The sequence below is a fragment of the Thamnophis elegans genome, chromosome 1, assembly GCF_009769535.1.
Source record: "Thamnophis elegans isolate rThaEle1 chromosome 1, rThaEle1.pri, whole genome shotgun sequence".
Lineage (NCBI taxonomy): Eukaryota > Metazoa > Chordata > Lepidosauria > Squamata > Colubridae > Thamnophis > Thamnophis elegans.
The window spans coordinates 167117312-167139554 of NC_045541.1; the positions used below are offsets into that span (position 1 = coordinate 167117312).

At 45.7% G+C, this 22243-nt stretch overlaps 1 protein-coding gene across 1 annotated transcript; it reads right to left on the reverse strand.

Annotated features, from left to right (window-relative positions):
- Positions 1-441: 441 nt before the first annotated feature.
- ISYNA1 (inositol-3-phosphate synthase 1) lies at positions 442-19176 on the reverse strand. The gene is made up of 11 exons (XM_032238736.1): positions 19126-19176; positions 17136-17256; positions 13946-14107; positions 11917-12046; positions 10861-11054; positions 8196-8345; positions 6275-6490; positions 2667-2831; positions 2399-2512; positions 1926-2140; positions 442-1013 (listed from the first exon to the last, which is right to left on the reverse strand). Exons 2-11 carry the CDS (start codon positions 17247-17249, stop codon positions 794-796), a joined length of 1680 nt encoding a protein of 559 aa, XP_032094627.1. The 5' UTR covers positions 17250-17256; positions 19126-19176; the 3' UTR covers positions 442-793.
- Between the last annotated feature and the right edge of the window lie 3067 nt (positions 19177-22243).

The window sequence follows — 22243 nt, forward strand, 5'->3', positions numbered from 1 at the left end:
TCCTAGCAACTCGTTTTCAGTTGGAGTACAGAGGCATTGGTAGGGCAGAGCAAGAATAAATTGAATAAAATCTCTTTCTACTGCAGCAAAGATCCAGCCAGATCCCCCTGGATAGCCAAGAAACCCTTCCTTCCTTCCTGTTCTAATCATCAAAGGGACACTATTTCTTAATACTGAAGCTGTATTTAGCCATCCTGAGATCAGCTTGGTTCCACATCAAGATTCCTTTTAAAAAAAACGTGCTAGCAAGTTGCTGTCAGGTCCTAGCAACAACAAAAACCTTCTCCAGATGTTTTTTTTCCCCTAGTTGCCATTTACAGGATGTATTACTTTTCCATAGATTGTAAAAACCAGAGAGATGTGTAGGCCAGAAGGGGTTGAGGTAGCCTTCTTAGCTGACAATGGAAGGTTCGAGGTTGATATCACAAAGTAACCAGGTCCTCTCGTCTTTCAATCTATTTATTCCAATGTCACCATTAAAAAAAGGATAGCCAAATAAATCTAAATTTCTGAGCTAGATGAAAGATACAACTACAGTCACATTTTATTTCAGACATTCAAGCATTCAAATTGAATTTCATTCATAACAGGTAAAGAACACAGTAAAAGAAGGTATTTTGTCTATCTTGAACATACAGCTTTGTCACTACTACATAAAAATATAAGTAACCAAATACAAAAAAAAAGGGATTTTGGGGCGGTGGGTGTGTATCAAAGAGGCAGACAGTCCAAGTTGTAAATCTGGTCTGGTTACCATACAGTGTTGACTAGTAGTAGAGCATGCTGTGGGCTTCTAATTTGGCAGGTCAGTTAAGCGGCGGTGGGCACTGTGGTCTGGGAGGCCATTGCTTTCAATGGGATCCACAAAACCATTCATGTGGGGGGCTGCCTTTCTAGGAGTGGCTACCCAACCTGGGGGCACAGGGGAATGGCCATGCTTTGCACAGCCCCACAGTCTCTGGGTCTTGTACTCCAGCTGCATGTGGTTTTGAGGTGGGAGCCCCACGCAGGCCCTGTGGAAGAAAGGGAAAAAAGCCAGCAGGTTAATAATATACCTTCCTTGCAAGCACTCACCCACCCCCTCCCCCAAACACACACAGACACACAGGTTTTAAATCTTTAGTCACAAGGAGACAGGCTGATACCATGAAGGAAAGAAAGGGGGGGTTTCTCCTGCATACACAACTCGAGGGAGGACCATGAATTAAAACTGTTGGCTGGGAAATCTATGGCTGAGGAGTAACACAGACTTTAAGGAACTCTGCCATAAAACAGGGCTTTCTGGCTTTACAGAAATTGGGTAAGTTCACAAAAGTAGATGTAACAGCAACTAGTAACCATGACAACTAAACACAAATCTGTCTGGAGGGGACTACCTCCAGGTATCGGGTCCTTGGGGAAAACAGGAGGGCTGTTGTCTGTCTCAGACAAACACGTGGGAACAGAGTGCTACATTTGGAGTTAAAGTTAATGGGTTTAGGGGCTAATGGAGGGGCCTGAAAAGAGAGAAACCAGAGACCTACTAAGAAGAAATGTGCAGGGTTACCATGGTGACTTGAACACATTTCTCAGCAGGCCCAGTCAAACAAATTCAGGAGTTGCTATGGTTACCTTCACAACTCTTTGCGGGAGATAGGAGGTTCAGAATTGTGAATAAAAAATAGAAAATGCTCCTTTTGGTAACAAAGGGCAGTTGGGATTGAACCTATGTAACCAGAGTGCACCTTCCATACTCTTTAATTAAGCCTCAACTAGCTTAAAATCAGTTGTGTTTTTTTTAGCTGTACACCACCCAGAATCACTCAGAGTGGGATGGGTGGTACCTGAATTTGGTAAATAAAGGGGAGTAGTATGCAGAGAAAGTACAGATTTCCACTGAAGCGCAATCCAGATGCAGGAGGTTGATCCAAGAAGGTTGCCGTTACCTGAATAGGTTCTCAATGGCAGCCCGTTGACGGAAGAGTGCGTTGACCACTGGAGCTCCTTTAGGAACAAGGGGAGCCTTGCAGAGGAAGCTCAAGAGGGACAAGACGCTGTGAAGGCGCTCCGGCTTGGCATCTCCTATGCCCACCTGGATCCGTTGGCAGAGTTCAGCCAGAATGATCAAGTCCAAAATTATGGGAGCAGCCAGTAAGGAATCCTGCGGAACGTACCAGAAATGCAACTCTGAAGGTCGTCCCAAGTAAATCATTCCTTCAACCCCAAAGTGTAGGAAGACGCACCAATTTCCTACATTCGGAATTGGCAGTTAAGCCTTGCCTGTGAGCTAAGCAAGAAATGGAACACCTCCTTCCATGCACCTCCCTTACGATCTCTTGCCGGGAAAAAATAATCCGTAACCTCCTCTCCACTATAGAACCTGTTTGCCTCACGTGGAATCCTAGAGCTTTGTACTCACCTCGCACGTATTGTGAGTGACGATGGTGTTGGTCCCCCCCAAAGCGATCTCCGACGTATATTCATCTAGTGCCCGCTTGCTGTCACCGAGGTAGGGCACGTACTTGATCACCACCTGTCTGGGGAGCGTGCAGCGGTATTTATGAGCAAGCAATAAGTAAATAATCCCTTGCAGCCAAAAAAGATTAGCACCCCCAATATGCACCCCGTGCACACAACTGGATTGGCCCACAGTTGTGCCCCAAACCACACCACTGCTTCCCACTCACGCAGTGATCAGGATATTCCCCTGGTCCGTATAGGATGGGGTTCGACTTCACCATGTCGTCCACCACGTTGCTCTTGGAAATTTCCTTGGCGCGGAACTGAGCTGCTGCGGACAGGTTCCTCCCATCGTTGTTGCCCAGGTGGTTGTAGCTAACAATGGAGACTGGCTGTAAGGAAGAAAAGAGCAGTTGCTGCAAATGCAAGGTTTCTAGTCCTTAGCTTTTGGGAGGCGGAAAGGGTGCTACTCCAATCATGCACATATTTCAAAGCAACGACTGCTTACTTTCATGCTTCCTCAGTTCATTTTGGGGGATTAGATCCTTTTCTTCGTCTTTGGAGGAATGGCATTTGCATTCCCTTTGAGATCAAGTTACAGAGCCCCCTTATCTTTGCACACAGATTTTAAGGGAAGGGATACCTGAGGCCAGAGATCTCCCATGGTCATTTGTAGACTTTTGTTAATCTTTCTCCAGCTTTTCTACCATTCCTGAATTTCACTTACTAAAAGGGAAAGGTTTCCATCTCAGATGGGAAGTCGTCTGCCTTGAAACAACCCCTTCCATATGTGTTGGCCTATCACACCCCTCGCCCCGAATTTAGCCAAAGGGCAATGTAACTGCAGAGGATGGGAACGGTAATCCAATGCCTCAGGAGGGTAGCAGTAGCACTTGCACTATATTGCCAAAAGTATTCGCTCACAACTGAATCTGATTATGTGGATGGGTGAGCGAATACTTTTGGCAATATAGTCTATATAGTGCTTCACAATACTTTACAGGCCTCTCTAAACGGTTTGCAGAGTCGGTCTATTGCTCCCAACAATCTAGGTCCTCATTTTACCCACCTCGGAAGGATGGAAGGCTGAGTCAACCTTGAGCCAGTAAGAATTGAACTGCTTGCAGTTGGCAGAGTTAGCCTGTAAATTCTTCATTCTTACCACTGCGCCACGCCACCACAGATATCAGCATGGAAAAAAACTCTCCATGGTCAACCAGAGATTCATAAGCCGCCACACTCTGGATTTGTTCTATTTGAAATTGGTATAAATTTTAAGAACTTTCTGGAGGTCTTGAAGTTCGCACACAATTACAAAATATTACAGAAGCAGCAATTGGCATTATGAAGAACATATTTATCTAATGTTCATGGAGCTTCCTGTTTTTTTTACCCAGAGCCTGTGAATTGTTGCTTGATTATGAAAATGGGTAAAGTGGTACCAGTAGAGATCATACAGGTAAGGTAGTCTTCGGCCTACTGTGTTTTCCTGAAAATACGACCTGTCCTGAAACTAAAGCCTTACCACATTTTTCACATGGGCAAAAATATAAGCCCACCCCTGAACATTATCCCCCTGGACAACCCCCCTGCCTCCGGCCAGGCAGAGCACCGCTCACCAACATAGCGGTATCCTGAAGGTGCCAAGCCGCAGGATCCGGGAGGGTGGGGGGAGAAAGGTGCTCACATTGCTTGGCGCCTTCGGGATACTGCTAAGTTGGGGAGTGGCGTTCTGCCTGGCCAGAGGGGGGAGTTGCAGGCGGCTGCGCAATTTCGCAATTTAATGGGTTTATATGCCGCCCAATCCCAGGTGACTCAGGGCGGCTTACAAATACGAATGAAATAAAACAACACACAAGGGGAGAATACAAACAGTATTAAAAACACAACATACATCCGGTTTAATTGGGGGTTGAACCTGATTTGAATCAGCAACTCCAGGCCTGCCGGAACAGCCAGGTTTTGGTGGCTTTTTGGAAGGCCGCAAGGGTGGGAAGGGTCCGGATCTCTGTTGGTAGCTCGTTCCACAGAGCCGGAGCAGCTACAGAAAAGGCTCTCCCCCGAGTGGTCGCCAGTCGGCATTGTCTGGCTGATGGCACCCGGAGGAAGCCTAACCTGTGAGTTCTTATCGGACGGTGGGAGGTGTGTAGCAGGAGACGGTCTCTCAGATATCGTGGTCCAGTGCCATGTAGGGCCTTAAAGGTAATCACCAGCACTTTGTAGCGCGTCCGGAGACTAATAGGGAGCCAGTGCAGCTCGCGGAGGATAGGTGTAACACGGGTGTACCGAGGTACACCTGATATTGTTCGCACGGCTGCATTCTGGACCAACTGCAGTCTCCGAACACTCTTCAAGGGCAGCCCCATGTAGGCTGCTCCCTTGCAAACTGGCTCCTGAAGAGCCAGGCACAACCTCGGGGGCGAAGCAGCCATGAGGTGACCAAGCTCATGAGCAGCCACCCGGCAAACCCCCTCTCCAGCCGGGCAGAGCGCCATTCACTGACCTAGGGGGTATCTCTAAGGCGCCAAGCCACGTGGCGCTCTGCTCACTCCCCAGCTCTGCGGCTTGGCACATTAGGAATTCCCCCTAGGTCAGTGCATGGAGCTCTGCCCGGCTGGAGAAGGGGGTTGCGCGAGCGCCTGTTCCACTCCCAGCAGGCATGCCTCCTAGCCTCAACATGTCTGGGACCAGCTCTCCCTGCAGCAGCCAGTCCACAACCATAGAGCGCACTCCTAGAGCGGCCGCTGCTGGAAGACTCCGCAGCCGAGTTTTGGAGTTTAGAACCAGAGAAGACATTATGCTCAGAGTGCGGCGGCGGCGGCTGCAGGAAGAGCTGGCCCCGGACATGTTGAAGCTAGGAGGCATGCCTGCTGGGGGCGGAACAGATGCTCGCGCAACCCCCTTCTCCAGCCGGGAAGAGCTCCAGGCACTGACCTGGGGGGTGGGATCCCTAATGTGTTAAGCCACGGGAACTGGGGAGCAGGCAGAGCCCCACCTGGCTTGGCGCCTTAGGGATACCCCCTAGGTCAGTGAATGGCGCTCTGCCCGGCTGGAGAGGGAGTTTACCGGGCGGCTACTCGTGAGCTTGGTCACCTCATGGCTGCTTCGCCCCTGAGGCTGTGCCCGACTCTTCGAGAGCCAGTTCGCAAGGGAGCAGCTACCCGGCAACCCCAAAACAATAAGCCCTGTTTGGTTGCCAAGCGTCTGACATGCAGCCACAACTGGAGGGGGGGATGCATCTATTCATGACAGCTGGAGGAGTATTATAAAGGCCATAAAAGTACCTGTCCCATAGTTGCCGTGATTGTAGGCCGAAAACTACCTGTACTAAAGTTACAGCAAAGGTGGAAAAATCTATGCCACCCCCCTGTGCAGGGGTGGGTTTCTCGCCCCGTTCCAACCGGTTCGGTTGGAACGGGGCCGGCGGCGTCCTCGTGCACGCGCGCAGTGCACGCATGCGTACTAGCGCCTGTGCTATGCTCCAGCTGCTCCTGGAGGATCGTGCAGGCGCTGTATGCGTTCTGCGCATGCGTGGAAGCACAGAACTCGTCAAAACCGGGTAAGAAACGCGGGCAGGCGGGTGGATCCTTCGGCGTTCCCAGAGGTTACTTACTTCCGGGTTCGCCGACCAACCGGTTCGCGGGGACCGCTGCGAACTGCCTGAAACCCACCCCTGCCCGTGTTAATAAACTACTGTTCCCAGCATCCTTCATAAGTTGGGAGGTCTTGGGTTATTGGAAGCGGGAATTGCACCACTTGTGGGAGGCCACGTATTACCCAATCTTACAGAATAACCAGCACATCCAAGGGCATGCCCTTTCCCATTGTCACTCACCTTAATGCCAGAGCTGATGAGGAAGTCCACCAGGACTGACTTGAGCTTTGTCTGACCAGATTTGAAATCGTCTCCGGCTATAAAGACTCCCCGCTGCATAGCAAGCTCAATAACTCCTGGCACAAAGGTGTTTTGGGGGGAGCCATTGATGTAGGTACAACCTTCCAGGATACTTGCCACAGCGAAGAGTGTAGAAGGAGAAACCTCCAGGCCAGCCTGGGGAAAAACATCAAGAGGTCAACAGTTAGTCAGGAGGCCTGAAAGATTAGACCTTCTCTTCTGCCCTTTAGCTCACAGAGACCCACATCTTCAATGAACTATTGAACTTTGCAGATGTTGGAAATGTCTATAAATTAGTGAAAACACAGAACAGGGCAATGGAGGAAGGAGGCCTGAGATACAGAATAGTTGGTTCCCACATTGTACTAAGCCAAGATACCAACTAGAACTGGCTGGGTTCATTCATAAGGTCAACCATGAGCTATTATTGACTACAGTGTGCAGCAGCTGCCAAAAAACCCAACACAGTTCTAGGCTGTATAAACAGAGGGATAGAATCAAGATCACGTGAAGTGTTAATACCACTTTATAATGCCTTGGTAAGGCCACACTTGGAATACTGCATTCAGTTTTGGTCAGCACGATGTAAAAAAGATGTGGAGACTCTAGAAAGAGTGCAGAGAAGAGCAACAAAGAGGATTAGGGGACTGGAGGCTAAAACATATGAGGAACGATTGCAGGAACTGGGTATGTCTAGTTTAATGAAAAGAAGGACTAGGGGAGACATGATAGCAGTCTTCCAATATCTCAGGGGTTGCCACAAAGAAGAGGGAGTCAAACTATTCTCCAAGGTACCTGAGGGTAGAACAAGAAGCAATGGGTGGAAACTAATCAAGGAGAGAAGCAACTTAGAACTGAGGAGAAATTTCCTGACAGTTAGAACAATTAATCAGTGGAACAGCTTGCCTCCAGAAGTTGTGAATGCCCCAACACTGGAAGTCTTTAAGAAGATGTTGGATAGCCATTTTTCTGAAACGGTATAGGGTTTCCTACCTAGGCAGGGGGTTGGACTAGAAGACCTCCAAGGTCCCTTCCGACTCTGCTATTGTATTATTACAGTGGCTAGGTTCACGTATCTCACTTAAACCAAAACATCAAATATGTTTAAGGAAAAGTGGATAATACAATTATTTTTGATGAAATGAAAAAGTTGTAATGCAATTGCAAATTCTCAGTTAGTTTGAGGATATTGGAAATTGTAATACCCATACATTTGGTGGGGTGAGGGGGACTGGATTGGACACGGCTGCACAAGGTAATCACAGTTAATTAAAGCTGAACATTTCTCTCCCTCAGCCTTTGCTACAAATGTGTCCCTTTAAAATTTGGCCTATTGCTTGTTCTTTCTGAAAAGTCTTTATCTTAATTATGGTGCCAAAGCTAAAGCGTAAAGTAGGTGATATCTGGGACATACTTACACCACAATTATAAGTTGGTTTTTCAAAGCATTAACTTTCCTAGCATAGTCAAGTAGTTGAGAAAACATACAAATAAATATACTCTCATTAAAAGCCTGGCTCATATGTCATATGGGATGGGATGGGAGTGGAGAGGAGAAGGCAAATAAACAAGAACAAGAAGTTTTAAACTGGTTTAGATGTGTAACACTTCGGTGCCTAATCTCAATGCAACATCTCTAAAAACGAAAGTTCAAGTTAAAGAAAAGGAATATACATTTAAAACACGGGTGTCAAACTCGATCGTTGTCACGTGACGCATCGTGACCTTTTTGTCTTTGCGGAGCCAGGGTGGGCGTGGCATCTGGCCCATGGGCCGCCAGTTTGACACCCCCGATTTAAAGGAACAAGAAGAGCCAATACTGGATGAAAGGAGCAAGGAAACAAATGCACCCATATCTCACCTCAATTGCTTGGAGTAAATTGCTAGCTGTATCATTCACTCCAGGATGGATTTCACAGACGCGTTCAGTGTTGGCCGTCCAGAGGACAATCACCTTCTCCACCCCACTGGATTTCTTGAAGTCCTGGATATCATGGCGAATCCGAGCCATCTTTGGAGGATAAAATATGAAAGCAAAATGTCAGATGTTTACTACAAACAATGAATGAGCAGTTGCATTGCTGCTTCTCACAAAGAACTCATTCCAGATGGTCACACCAGATTCCTAATCAAGACACTTAAGCCAGCCTTTATAAAAAAATATCCTGGATGCATCACAAACAACTATTACTGTTTGTAAGCCACCTAGAGTCACTGAAAGGGTGGCAATATAAATTCGCTAAAGAAATAAATAAAACTACCCATAAATATGGGTGCAAATAAGCAGGATCTAATGTGAGAAATTACCAGTTCAAATGATCCAACAGCCTTTAATAAACCACTTTCTCCCCATCTGAAATTAGAAGGTAACATCCAAGATGAGTAAGATAATATGCGCTATATACCGCCCACTTGGGGAAAGCCCTGGATAAAAGTAAATAAATTGGGATTTAACTAATCTAGACAATTTAGATTATATATAATACTACTGTAACATTCGCATCCTCATTTTTTTAATTTCTGTTCATGCTTAACAATGCCAGCAATTTCCAAGGAAGTAATTTCCAGCAGCAACTGATGGGGAAGGCCTTTTGCTGAAATGGGACCACAGAGACTGCCTGGAAACTGATGGAGAGGATATTAGGCTAGATGGCCCAAGGCAGCTTCCTAGTTTAATTGGGGAGGGGGGGAATTAGACAGCTATGTTGTACTCCTAGAACATATTCGTGAAGAGTGGCAGATATGCCAAGTTTAATCTCCAAAAGCTTTAGATAAAAGTATCTTTAAGGTGAAAAATGACCCTTCAGTTCTCGATCTGCTTTGCAAGCTCACTGAAAACGTGCATAACTAGGAGAGCCATTTTGGTGTAGGAATTAAGGCCTGAGGCTAAAAACTGGGAGTTTCTGAAATCTAGTCCTGCTTTAGGCACAAAGCCAGCTGGGTTACCCTGGGCCAGTCAGATTCTCTCAGTCCTAGGAAGGAAGCGATCGTTAACTACTTCCGAAAAACCTTGCCAAGAAAATGGAATTAATCCAGGCATTTGTCATGAGTCAAAAATTGACTTGAAGGCACCCCTTCAAAAATCATCTCTTATGTAGGCTGGGAAGTCACTTTGCAGTGGTCGCGAACCTGTGACATGTGTGTCAAAGGGGGCATTGCCAGCATTCACCAACCCCTGATGACAACTATTCAGGAAAGCACATCCATTCTCTCATGATTTCCAGAGGTCGTGGAGGCTGCACAAGAAGGGAGTGTGCTCTTGGGCGTCTCTAAAGTCTTTAAAATTCATGCGAGAATGGAGCACACTTTCACATGGTTTTCAGAGGCTGCGGAAAAGCATCCTCCACTTCAAGAGCGAGGGCCTCCTGTAACCTGGAGCATCCTCAGGGGCCTGTCAACAGAAGAAAACACTGCCTGAAGGAAAGTGGTGCATGGGGAAGTCCTGGGGAGCTCTGGGCCAGGGTGGCAACTGCACCATTCCCCAAGCCTTGTGGTCCTTGAGGATGGTGCAAGGCGGCCTTTTAAAATGGCAGAGGTGGTCCTAGAACTGAAGTTGAGGCCTGGGCATTAACAGGTGCGAATGCTGGCTGGGGAATTCTGGGAGTTGAAGTCCAGACATCTTCAAGTGGCCAAGGTTGAGAAACACTGATCTAGGCTTTTTTATTATTATTATTTTTGACATGCTGGGTCGAAAAGCTCGCTACCACTGGTTTTAATGGTTATGGCACTAGACAGAGCAGGGAAATCTAAATTATATCCCTGCATTAGACATGTGAGCCAGGAGGGTGACTTTGACCTGGTCACTCCCTTAAACCCTATACAAATTCTCCCCCCAAAACCCGCTTGGGCCTGTCCATCTTGTTGCCAGGATTTGAGACTCAATAGGAAGCACCTGCAGGCTGGACAGAAATGCAAAAGCTGAACCACAAATACCTCCCCCCAAAGCCTTGAAGGAAGTGCCCCAAGCACACTTCCCAAAATTGCTATTCAGAATAACCAAATGGTATTTTTACTGCAGAAATATTCTAACTATTTAATTCAGTTTGGACTCTAATCCAGTTTTGACCGAGGTCGTCTTTAAGCCTAGCCTTACCTATTTGAAGAACGGCACTAAGGGGGAAGACAAAACAAAAAAACGGATCTCACCTCATAGGTTAGAGGGGTTCCTTTTAAAACAGACTTCTGTTACCTGCTGCACAAATTAATATTGTGCTAAATGGGTCAAGGACCAAGCCCTGAATAACTTTACCGGCCCTGTGGAACGATCTACCCGCAGAGATCCGGACCCTTACCACTCTCCCGGCCTTCCGTAAAGCCGTCAAGACCTGGCTGTTCCGGCAGGCCTGGGGCTGATGATTGATATCCAGCCCCGCTAGACGGTATGGATGATGTGGAATTTTAATATTGTATTTTCTATTTTTAAATTTAAATGTTTCTTTGTCTTGTTGTGAGCCGCCCAGAGTCCCAATGGGAGTGGGCGGCATACAAATTTTATTAAACTTGGAAACTTTACGCCTTCTACTCACCTGCTCAGCCTTGCTTCCGCTCAGAACGTTGTCAGCTCTTTCTCCCTGATTGGCAGCGATGAAATCCGGGATGTAGATGGAAGGCCGAGGCTTCAAGCACACCATGTAAGGCCGCAGCTGTTCTTGAAGGGGCCAGTCCAAGACCTCAGCCCTGCGCATGGCATCGGCCAAATTCATGGAGGAAATGTCCCAGCCTAGCAGGATGGAATTCAAAATGTATTGGCTGCCCATCTTACTCACAGGATAACTTTGGGCATTAATTGTCAGGCCCGTACCTTAATTATGACCACCCTCCTTTGACTGTTCTCCCCATTAAAGTACCGTATTTTTTCGGAGGATAAGATGTACTTTTTCCTACCCCTAAAAGAGGGTGAAAATTTGGGTGCGTCTTATAGACCGAATGTAGCCAAAAACACGAGGCACAGAGGAGGTGATGGTCTCTGGCAATCCCTGCAGCCTGGAACAGCTGATTGGGGGGTATTCCGGGAGGCCAATCAGCTGCTCATGCTGAATCAGGCTGCATTAATGTGCTGAAGCTGACCCGGCTGCTCGCTATTTGCTGCAAGGACATGTCAGAGTTTGCAGCAGCAATCACATTCAGAAAGCACACACAAGTTATGGATTCAGCAGGATCCAATAACTTCTCTTTATATGTAAAACATTAAGTACATATACAATACCAAAAGTAGTTCAGCAGAGAAGTTTCACTTTCAGTTTTAGTTTCAGATATCAGCACAGCCTGCAGCTTTAGTACAGAACAAGCCACACCCAGGCTCCTTGCTGTCTCCTTCCTTGTTGCTCACACAGCAAATACTGTTTGTTTCCAAACAGCCCTCAACTCTCTCACACACTGACAGGACGCTAGCCAGATGAATACCATGGATGCTGGTAGGCAGAGGCAGAATTTTCTTTTTTTTTATTTTCCTCCCCAAAAACTAAGGTGTGTCTTATACTCCGGTGTGTCTTATAGTCCGAAAAATGTGGTATGCAACTTTAAAAAGAAGGCAAGCAGACCCCCTTCCCTTGACATTTCTTTTCCTCCAAACCAGCACTTACCATCAAAAACAATATCATTGGGATGTACCATGGGAAGCATATCGCGGAAAGGAATATGGACATCTCCAGAGGAACCGGTCCCAAGACATACTGTGGATGCTTGTAAAAGAGAGCCATAGTAGTTGGCATGCTAAGGGGTAGAAGTGGGGAGACCAGACATCAGTATGGGGCAAAGAGAGTGAAGCATTCAATAGAACCACCTAGTGACCTTATCCAGCATGGACCACTTGCTTTTTATATTAAATTTTGGAAGCCTAAAGTTGGAAGGGGCTGCTATTGACTCCAGCCTGCTCCTGGGAGCCAGAATCCAAATTAAAGCATCCTAGATAGCCCACCAGGTTACACACCATTTGGGGGTGCCTTCAAATCAGCATTGATTTCTGGCTATTGCTTAGTAGTCACTACTCCTTCTTGGCAAGGCTTTTCAGAATTGATTTGCCACTGCCTCCTTCCTAGGGCTGAAATAGGATGACTGTCCAAAGTGACCTGCCCCCTTCCTTAGCAATAGCAATAGCAGTAGACTTATATACCGCTTCATAGGGCTTTCAGCCCTCTCTAAGCGGTTTACAGAGAGTCAGCATATTGCCCCCAACAATCCGGGTCCTCATTTTACCCACCTCGGAAGGATGGAAGGCTGAGTCAACCCTGAGCCGGTGAGATTTGAACCGCTGAACCGCTGAACTGCAGACAGCTGAAGTAGCCTAAGGAGGGACTAGAACTCACAGTCTCCCAGTTTCTGGCCTGGTGTCTTCTTAGACCAAACTGGCTCTTATACACAACTAGCCAATAACCCGGCGTTGCCCAGGTATTTATTTATAGAGGGCGGGGAATGTCCAGTCCAAACATAATTTCTAATATTGGATTTTCCCCCTTACCAGAGAAAGCCCCCTTGTGGAGTACTGTGAAGCTGTTACCATGGCAACTCCACTGCACTGTACAGTAGAAGCCATTTTACGACAGTACAGTAGAATCTATTTTAAGGCACAACAGGCTGTTTCTTAACAGAACACACATCCCGAGTAGTGTTAAGAGGTGTTAAGAGTAAGTCATCTGTGTACCAAATTTGGTTGAAATTGCTCAAGGAATTCCAGAGTTATGCTGGAACACACACACATAACACACACATTTGTGTGTGTATGTGGATGGATGGATGGATGGATGGACGGACGGACAGATACGATATAGATATAGAAACATTTAGGAAAATGTTAATGGGAAAATATGTGGTCCTCATAAGCCTACTAAGATTTCACTTTATATTTGAGCATCATACCCTATTATTTTCTCCTGCCTAAATTATCATCTTTCAAGTCCTCCAAGTCATGTTTAGCACAAATTTAAGAGATGATCTTTATATCTCCCCTCCCCCATAAAACTAAGGTTCTTCCATTGTCCAGGCAAGGATATATTCAGAACTTATGAATACTAGAGAAATGAATGATTAATATGTAACATTTATCTTTTTACAAGTTACCCTACTAGCTTCCCATCTTTCCTGCTGGTCGTGAAATATAGAAACATTCCTTTATATACAATGTTAAGTACATAAGATTCTAATACACAAAATTCTGTTTCTCTTCCTGAAAAGAGAAATATTACACATCTTTAAAAAAGGAAGATCCATATATTTATTCACTCTGATATTCAGGAAAGATGGGAGAAAAAATGGTCCCAAACTACTTGAACTCAAAAATTTTGGGGGTATAAAAACTGTAAATATTTTCTTTTTAAAAAATCTCTCACTAAAATTGAGCAACATAGTCACCCCAAATGCTAGGGTAGGATATTTTGCCGAACCCATTAAATGCTGTTTATGAAACCTTGGTAGAATATTCCATAATGTTTATGTGTGGTCTGGAGAAGCCTCTCACTAAAGTTCCCAAGTTTGGACACCCCTGTAACTAGGAGAAAGATGGCGCTAAATATTCATTAGACTTTGGAGATTTATAAACTAGTTTTCTCGCTCACAATTTAAGTCCCTCTCAGAAAACATGATACATATAACCAAGAATCCAAGTGGCTCACTTACCTGTTGACCCCTCTTGGTCATCCAAGAGAGACTCAACCTATTGGCCAAAACAGCAGCAGTCACTGTGGTGCCATTGTTTCCCCCCCAGCCAACAAGCATCACACCCAGCTTGGGGACCCGCAGGCCTGTGCGGAAAGTGAGATCAGTAGAAATTGGCTTGACCTGTGGAGACAACCCACCATAGGAACCTTGTGAGATCAGAAGCTCAGTGACGATGGAAGGACTCAGCAAGTTATGCTAACTCCAAAACAGAAAAACATTCCTTTTTTTTTGTACCGTATTTCTTTTAAACACAAATAATACAAACAGTACATATACAACTGAATACAAAAAAAGGAAGACAAAAGAAAAAGGGGGAAAAACATATTAAAATGCACCTCCACCCCCTGGAGACCTTTTCTTTTTTCTTCCCCTTTTATTTCTTAGATATACAATATATTCCAATTGTGCCCTTATACCCTCCAAAACATACATTCTTGAGTAGGTTTATTCCCTTTGCCTTCCACCAAAAATGCCTTCCATTTTTTTAAAATCCCACCCCCATATTTCATTATAATTATTTACTTTAATCATCCCTTTTTAAGTTTAATTTCTGTTGTTAACTTATCATTTGCTGCCATACTCCAAATTTCATTATACCACTCATTTCTTTGAATATCCCAATTTCGTCCCCATCTAATTTACAATCAATTCTTTTTTTGTTTCATTTATATCCCGTTTTTCCACCAGCAACAATAATGCAATCCGCAGTGACATCTCTAGATTCACATCCAACAGTGCTCTAATTTCTCTAAACACCATGCCCCATATTTTTTTGTGCACTATCACAATCCCACCCCATATGTTTATATGTCCCAACCTCTTTCTTGCACCTCCAACAAATATTTGTATATTTACCATCTATTTGATTTAATTGATGTGGCCTTAGGTGAAAATCATTCTTATTTCCATGCCTATATCATTTGCTGTTATTTAGACCAGTGATCCTTAATCTTGGTGACATTAAAGTGTGTGGACTTCAATTCCCAGAATTCCCTAACTGGCCTTCTGGCTGTGGGGATTCTGGGAATTGAAGTCCACAGACTTAAGGTTGCTCAAGTTGAGAAACACTAATTTAGGTGAATGGCTAGAATAACAGCTCAAAATTCCAATGGATCATAGATTACTTCATACTTAATCCTGACAGTAGATTCCCTCTCAGTCACCCACATTCTCTTCTCCTTGCTAACAAAACTCCTGCACTTGAGCAATGCTTGAGACTGTGCAGGAGGTGCTTAGTTCCTCTGACTAAGCTGTCTGCTTCCATTCAGAAATGATACGTGCAGATTTTATTGCAGTCAGGTTAACTGAGGCACCAATAGGAAGGCAGAACACATTCCCAGATGACCTTTGTTGCTGCTTTGCTAAGGACTTTAGGGTCCCCTAATTACCTTCGAAATCCCTTCCCAAATTCTGTATTTGCTCCAAGAAACAATCTCCTGTTCTCAGGGTCACTATAACATCCACCCCTCCAGATGGAATGCTTGCAAGTTGGTTTCTTTGACAAAATAGGGACCACCAGCCTCTCTATTTTATCAAAGAAGTCAACTTACAAGCATTCCAGGAGTTTATTTCCCAAGCAAGTGGAATGTCTGGAAGCTTTCTGACCTAGCTTAAGCTTTATAAACAGTGGGCAACATAAGAGGCCTAAAGCCAGTAAGTGAAAGAAAACAGGGAAGGATGACATTCAGGCCTCTTCTTTCATCTCTGCCCTTTATACTACTAGCCTCTTATTCTTATTTCTCAGCCAGATGTCTGGTCTTTACAGTTCCTTGTATGTTTTCTTTCTGTTCCCCTTATCTCTGCTTTCCAGTTTTCAAGACCTTTCCCACGCTTTGCCTTCTCATTGGGCAGTTTGGAACCAGGGGTCTTGTAAACCTATCATCCCAGGCTACTTTCAGTTTCTTCCCTACAAGCTGGATCATATATCTATTCCTAATATTGGTGGTTCTGGCAAACCCTCTCCACCCACCCCTAAGACTTTCATTGCAAATTTTATTTTATTTCACTCCACTTGAAAAAAAAGGTTGTCTTCCTCTTCACCCATTGATGAAGAACAGGTGGTATCTATGATTCTTTTGGGTCTTAATGTAGTATAAGATCTATTTAAAAGCTTTAAAAGCTCCTGGAGTGTTTTTCCTGTTTGATTCTATACCAGTGTTTCTCAACCTTGGCAACTTGAAGATGTCCAGACTTCAACTCCCAGAATTCCCCAGCCAGCATTCGCGAATGCTGCCTGGGGAATTCTGGGAGTTGAAGTCCGGACATCTTCAAGTTGCCAAGGTTGAGAAACACTGTTCTATACTTTATTTATACTCAGGCATCTAAGATAGGCAATCGACTGTTGCAATCTGAATTCTTGTTCACAATTCCTCTCTGCCACCAATTTACTAAGACTGAATTACTATTATTCTTCTCATCCTTCCTATTACCTATTTCTTTTTCTACTTTTGACCATAATTTTGTTGCTTGTACCTTTATGATTTATATTATGTATTTACTTTCCTATTATGATTTATGCCAATTGCTTATTTAGTATCCTATGACAATCACTATCACTAAGTATTGTATCTTATGATTTATGATGAATGTATTTATGATGACTATGATCATGATTTATCACTTATAGCTTTTATGTACCCTCAGAGCTTATGACCTGAAGACAAATTCCTTGTGTGTCCAATCACACATGGCCAATAAAAAATTCTATTCTACTCTCTTTTTTCCAGAATATTCTGTGCCATCTTTTTTCTACTTTTTCAGCCATATTACCACTGGTTTAGTGTTACCTGCTCCTTTTACATCAGCCCCTCATGTCTCATTGATGATTTCCCCCCTAAAACCTCTTTCACATTTCAGCAAAATGTGAAGTTCAGCAGAGCTTGTCAGTATTCCCTTCTAACAACAGTGCTGGTTGGATATATAACAACTCAAGAGGATTTATTGCTACCATCCTCTTCCTCATCATCGAATGATTTGGCTATTAGTCCCCCCACCCCCCAGTACCTTCCAGGAGTGGATCTCTCATAATCCCCCACCCAGCACTGGCAAAGCTGAATTTGACTGCTTTAACTGACTTTAATTGTGTATTTTCTTATTTAAAGCACAAACTGCCTTGGTTTTTTTTTTCCAACAAAGAAAAGCCACTTACCTTGGTGACACCATTCTCTTGGAAGACCTGTACTGTGTCATAGGTGTACTTAGCCTCAATGAACTCCTGAGTGTACTTCACATCTGGGCTGTCCACTACAAATGATGTTGCCATGTTTGTGCTGGATCAGGAAGGATGGGAATAACCAAGTTAGTCAGAGTTTTAACTCTCTCCCTGAGTTAAAATTGGACAAAGATTTTTAAGTTACTATTCTGTTCAGCTGGAAAGGCAAGATGCCTCTCTGGAGGGCAAGCAGCTTGCACAGTTCTTTTGCTGACAAGGACTAAAGGGCTAAACAAGGAGTCCATCTCAGACTAGGCTGCTTAAGGCCTTCCCAGGAACCTATAGTGCGGTGGCGCAGTGGTCAGAGTGCAGTACTGCAGGCTGCCTGCAATTTGGCAGTTCAAATCTCACCAGGCTGAAGGTTGACTCGGCCTTCCTTCCATCGCAGGTGGGTAAAATGAGAACCCAGAATGTTTGGGGGGGGGGGGGGACAATAGGCTGACTCTGGAAACCGCTTAGAGAGGGATTTAAAGCACTGTGAAGTGGTACATAAGTCTAAGAGCTGCTGTTATACAAAGACCCCACAAGCAAGTCTTCTCTATGGGAATCCTAGGTTTGAAAAACTATAGTTTTACTATAATGACAGGAAATGGCAGGTGAGAGAAATCCCTTCTGATTTTTTTTGAGTTTTTTATTTATTCATATAAATATCCACAAGTATACCATTACATCATAACACTATTATATATTATCCAATATTATGTCAGTTCCTCTCACCATCTACCAACCACCATTCTCATTTGCTCTTCCGATTTCCATACACCATATTATACCTAGTTCTGCAACAACCCTCCGTCCCCTCCCCCTCCCTCCCTCCTCCTTCTCCTCACTACTTTCTTCATCCCTCCTCTCCTTCCTCTTCTCTACTTCCCCTTCCTCTTCTCCTTCTCTTTTCCGAGGTGGCACAGTGGTTAAATGCAGCACTGCAGGCTACTTCAGCTGACTGCAGTTCTGCAGTTCGGCTGTTCAAATCTCACCGGCTCAGGGTTGACTCAGCCTTCCATCCTTCCGAGGTGGGTAAAATGAGGACCCAGATTGTTGGGGGCGATATGCTGACTCTGTAAACCGCTTAGAGAGGGCTGAAAGCCCTATGAAGCGGTATATAAGTCTAACTGCTATTGCTATTGCTATTCCTCACCTCTGCAATAGCAATAGCAATAGCAGTAGACTTATATACCGCTTCATAGGCCTTTCAGGTCTCTCTAAGCGGTTTACAGAGAGTCAGCATATTGCCCCCAACAATCTGGGTCCTCATTTTACCCACCTCGGAAGGATGGAAGGCTGAGTCAACCCTGAGCCGGTGAGATTTGAACCGCTGACCTGCTGATCTAGCAGTAGCCTGCAGTGCTGCATTTAACCACTGCGCCACCTTGCTTCCCTCTCTCCTCTCTCCTTCAGAGAATAAAGTGGGGAAAAGTTAAAGGGAGGCGTGACAAGGGACACTTGGGGAGAAGAGTCTTTGGGAAGGCGGGGTGTCTCCCGCAGGTGGCGGCCGGCGGAGTCCTTAAGGGAGACAGGCAGAACAGCAACGGGGTTCCTGCACCGAGATCCCCGCTTTCCTTGGCCGGCCCTTCCTCCTTCCCCCAGTCACTAGACACACCCACCCACCCCCTCCGCTTTTCCTGTCTTTCAAGCGGCCAGGTAACGCCAAAGGCTGGAGGGAGACACCGGGGAAATGCCGCCCGCCCGCCCGCCGCCTCCTCCCGACCCGAATCGGCTCCTTTTCGGGCTCTTGCTCCAGTTGCCCGCTTGCCTCGGGCCATTTAAAGCAGGAGGACAAAAGGCTGAGCGGAAAAGGAGGCGCCGGCGCCGCCGCCGCCGCTCCTCTACCTGAAGGGCCAGGTGCCCGTCCTCCTTCCCCACCCCACCCCAGGCAAGGCACCCCGAGCGGCTGCAGCTTAGCGCAAGAAGACCCGCATCGACCCACCTTCAGCTTCAACGGTCGGAGGAGTCCTGCTCGCTCGTTCCAGCGCGCCGGAGGTTTAATCAACTCTCAGGACCCGCCCCCTCCGCGGAGGCTCCGCCCCCTCCGCAGAGGCTCCGCCTCTTCTTCTGTTTTTTTCCCCCCTGAGCACGACCCTCTCGCCCCGCCCACGTGCGCTTTGGCTCCTTTGCGCTTTGGCTCCGGGGTTGCGCGCCCCTTCTTGGCTAAGGCTCGGTGGGATTTCTGAATTTGGGGTGTCTCCGGATAAGTCAAGCTCAGCTCAGTCTTGCGTAGCAATCGAACGGGGGATCTTTAGAAAATCCTGAGTTGGGAACTCAGGCTGCCATGCTGGAAGAAGACAGTGCGAAGGTGTTCACTCTAGGCAACCCTTGGCAACTTCAAGTCCCAAAATTTCCCAGCCAGGCTGACAGGAATTCTGGGGCTGGAGTGGATTGGAAGGGAATGGAATGGAATGGAATAGAATGGAATAGAATGGAATAGAATGGAATAGAATAGAATAGAATAGAATAGAATAGAATAGAATAGAATAGAATAGAATAGAATAGAATAGTTGGAAGGGACCTTGCAGGTCTTCTAGTCCAGTGTTTCTCAACCTTGGCAACTTGAAGATGTCCGGACTTCAACTCCCAGAATTCCCCAGCCAGCAAATGCTGGCTGGGGAATTCTGGGAGTTGAAGTCCAGACATCTTCAAGTTGCCAAGGTTGAGAAACACTGTTCTAGTCCAACCTCCTGCTTAGCTAGGAAACCCTACACCACTTCAGACAAATGGTTATCCAACTTCTTCTTAAAGACTTCCAGTGTTGGGGCATTCGCAACTTCTGGAGGCAAGCTGTTCCACTGATTAATTGTTCTAACTGTCAGGAAATTTCTCCTCAGTTCTAAGGTGCTTCTCTCCTTGATTAATTTCCACCCATTGCTTCTTGTCCTGCCCTCAGGTGCCTTGGATAATAGCTTGACTCCCTCTTCTTTGTGGCAACCCCTGAGATATTGGGAAACTGCTATCATGTCTCCCCTAGTCCTTCTCTTCATTGAACTAGACATACCCAGTTCCTGCAACCGTCCTTCATATGTTTTAGCCTCCAGTCTCCTAATCATCTTTGTTGCTCTTCTCTGCACTCTTTCTAGACTCCATAAATCTTAAAAGTTGCCAAGGTTAGACACCCTTTAGTTGTAAAGTTGCTTGCCTACCCATCTCTATCGCTGTGCCCTCAAAGGACCAGCTCTGCCATTGCCAGCCTCCAGACACAAACATTCAAACAGGGAGAACGGAGACTTATTCTCCTGTACCGCACCACCGTGACGTCATCCCGGAAGTCCAAGAGACCCAATACCTCTTTAGGCATGAAAAACTGGCTGGGTGACTTTGGCCAATCATCAGGAGACTTTTGAGTTCTAGTCCTGTTTTTGGCCTGAAAGGTGACTTGACCAGTCACTCTTTCTCAGCCCATCTTGCCTCACGAGATTGTTGTTGTGTGGAAAATAGGATGGAGGAGTATTAGGCATGTTTGCAGTCTTTAGTTACATATAAAGCAATAAAGGCAGGATAAAGTCAAATAAATAAATAAACAAACAAGCCTCTTTTGAGTTATTGCGATAGACACCCTTCTCCTGTGCATGCATCTATGAAAGCATCAGGAGTTTAGCTCAACTAGGAAGAAAGCTTTACGCACCAGAACAGAAAGTGGGATGGATTCCCTGCCCTAGACCAGTGTTTCCCAACCTTGGCAACCTGAAGATGTCCGGACTTCAACTCCCAGAATTCCCCAGCCAGCGAATGCTGGGGAATTCTGGATGTTGAAGTCCGGACATCTTCAGATTGCCAAGGTTGGGAAACACTGCCCTAGACAACAGTTTTTGCTGAGATTGGGGCCACAGAAGAATCAAGATGTTATATATGTGTTTGTGTGAATCATAATCTAGAACTGTTCTAAGTTTCCTTTTGATTCCAGCTTCCTTCCAAGGTGCAGTCCTGGAATACTGAATATGGAATTTAATACTGTAATGGAGTGTGTGGACATTCTGAAAGGGAGGCCTTTAATCCCAGATAAGAAGCGGTTTTTAGACAGTGTTTTTTTTATTATTATCTTAGACATTCTGGGTTTGGTCTTCCCTAGCTGCTCTTAAAATCCATTGTATTAAACTAGATAAAGTTTTAGCTCTCTGTTCCGCAAAAAAAGGGGAAGATTTGCAAAGTCATCTGCTTTTAAAATCCTCTGTCATTTGACCCCATTCCTTAGGGAGAACTGGCATGAAACCACAGTACTGTAGTCCTGGAATGTCTCCTCTTCTAATCCACCCCCCATCACGATTACATTCATAACAATTTGTACTTGCACTTGTTTTTGTTCTGAAAGGACCCGCAGGGAGAGACTATACTGCCCATTGTTCTTTTCTTTCATCCCCAAAAAACATAGTTGGCCAATATGTGTATCGGACAAAAGAAAAAAACAAGTGAGCTTTGTGAGCTTTCAGGTGCTACGGAACAAGGTTACAAAAGTTGAGAAATGGACAACAGTTGTAACCCAAAGTTTTGGAAGAGAACCATATAACCCGAAATTCAGCAAGAGGATCTCTAAGGCTTGTGTTTTTCAACTTCAGCAAAGATGTGTGGACTTCCAACTCCCAGAATTCCCCAGCCAGCATGATTGCTCAAAACTTCCAGACAGGTATCAGGTAATTGAGTCAAGGCAGTGGAGAGAGCATCCTTCAGCAAGTGGGGGGGGGGTCCCTTTTGCCTTGAAGGAGATAGTGCTGCATCTTGTCCTCAATAAATCATCACTTGACCATACAATATTGGCTGTTGGAAGAAGACGTTTTCTCCAGGCCCCTTCACCCCTACAATCAGTGGGGGGCAGTGGTGGGTTCCGGGAAGTATGGCCCGGTACAGGCGTACTGGTGGTAGCTGGGAGCAGAGGCCACCATACCGCAACGGTGGCTCATTTGGTCCATTTGCCTGTCTGCGTTCGTTACCACTTTTTGATGCAAACGGGCCAATTGCGCACATGCACACAATATGCGGCGTCTGCACAACCTCCGCCAGGCAGCTGAGTGCCGCTGGGTGGTGGCATGTGCATGTGCGCGTGCCCGACGAGGACACCC

Bases quoted from the DNA above. Each gene is read 5' to 3' on its own strand.
- ISYNA1 (XM_032238736.1), bottom strand. From the start codon at position 17,249: ATGGCAACATCATTTGTAGTGGACAGCCCAGATGTGAAGTACACTCAG. The intron at 2,513-2,666 runs GTGAGTGGGAAG...CTCCCCAGACAG, and splicing joins GGGAATATCCTGATCACTGC to GTGGTGATCAAGTACGTGCC. The intron at 2,141-2,398 runs GTGAGTACAAAG...TACGTTCCGCAG, and splicing joins TCACTCACAATACGTGCGAG to GATTCCTTACTGGCTGCTCC.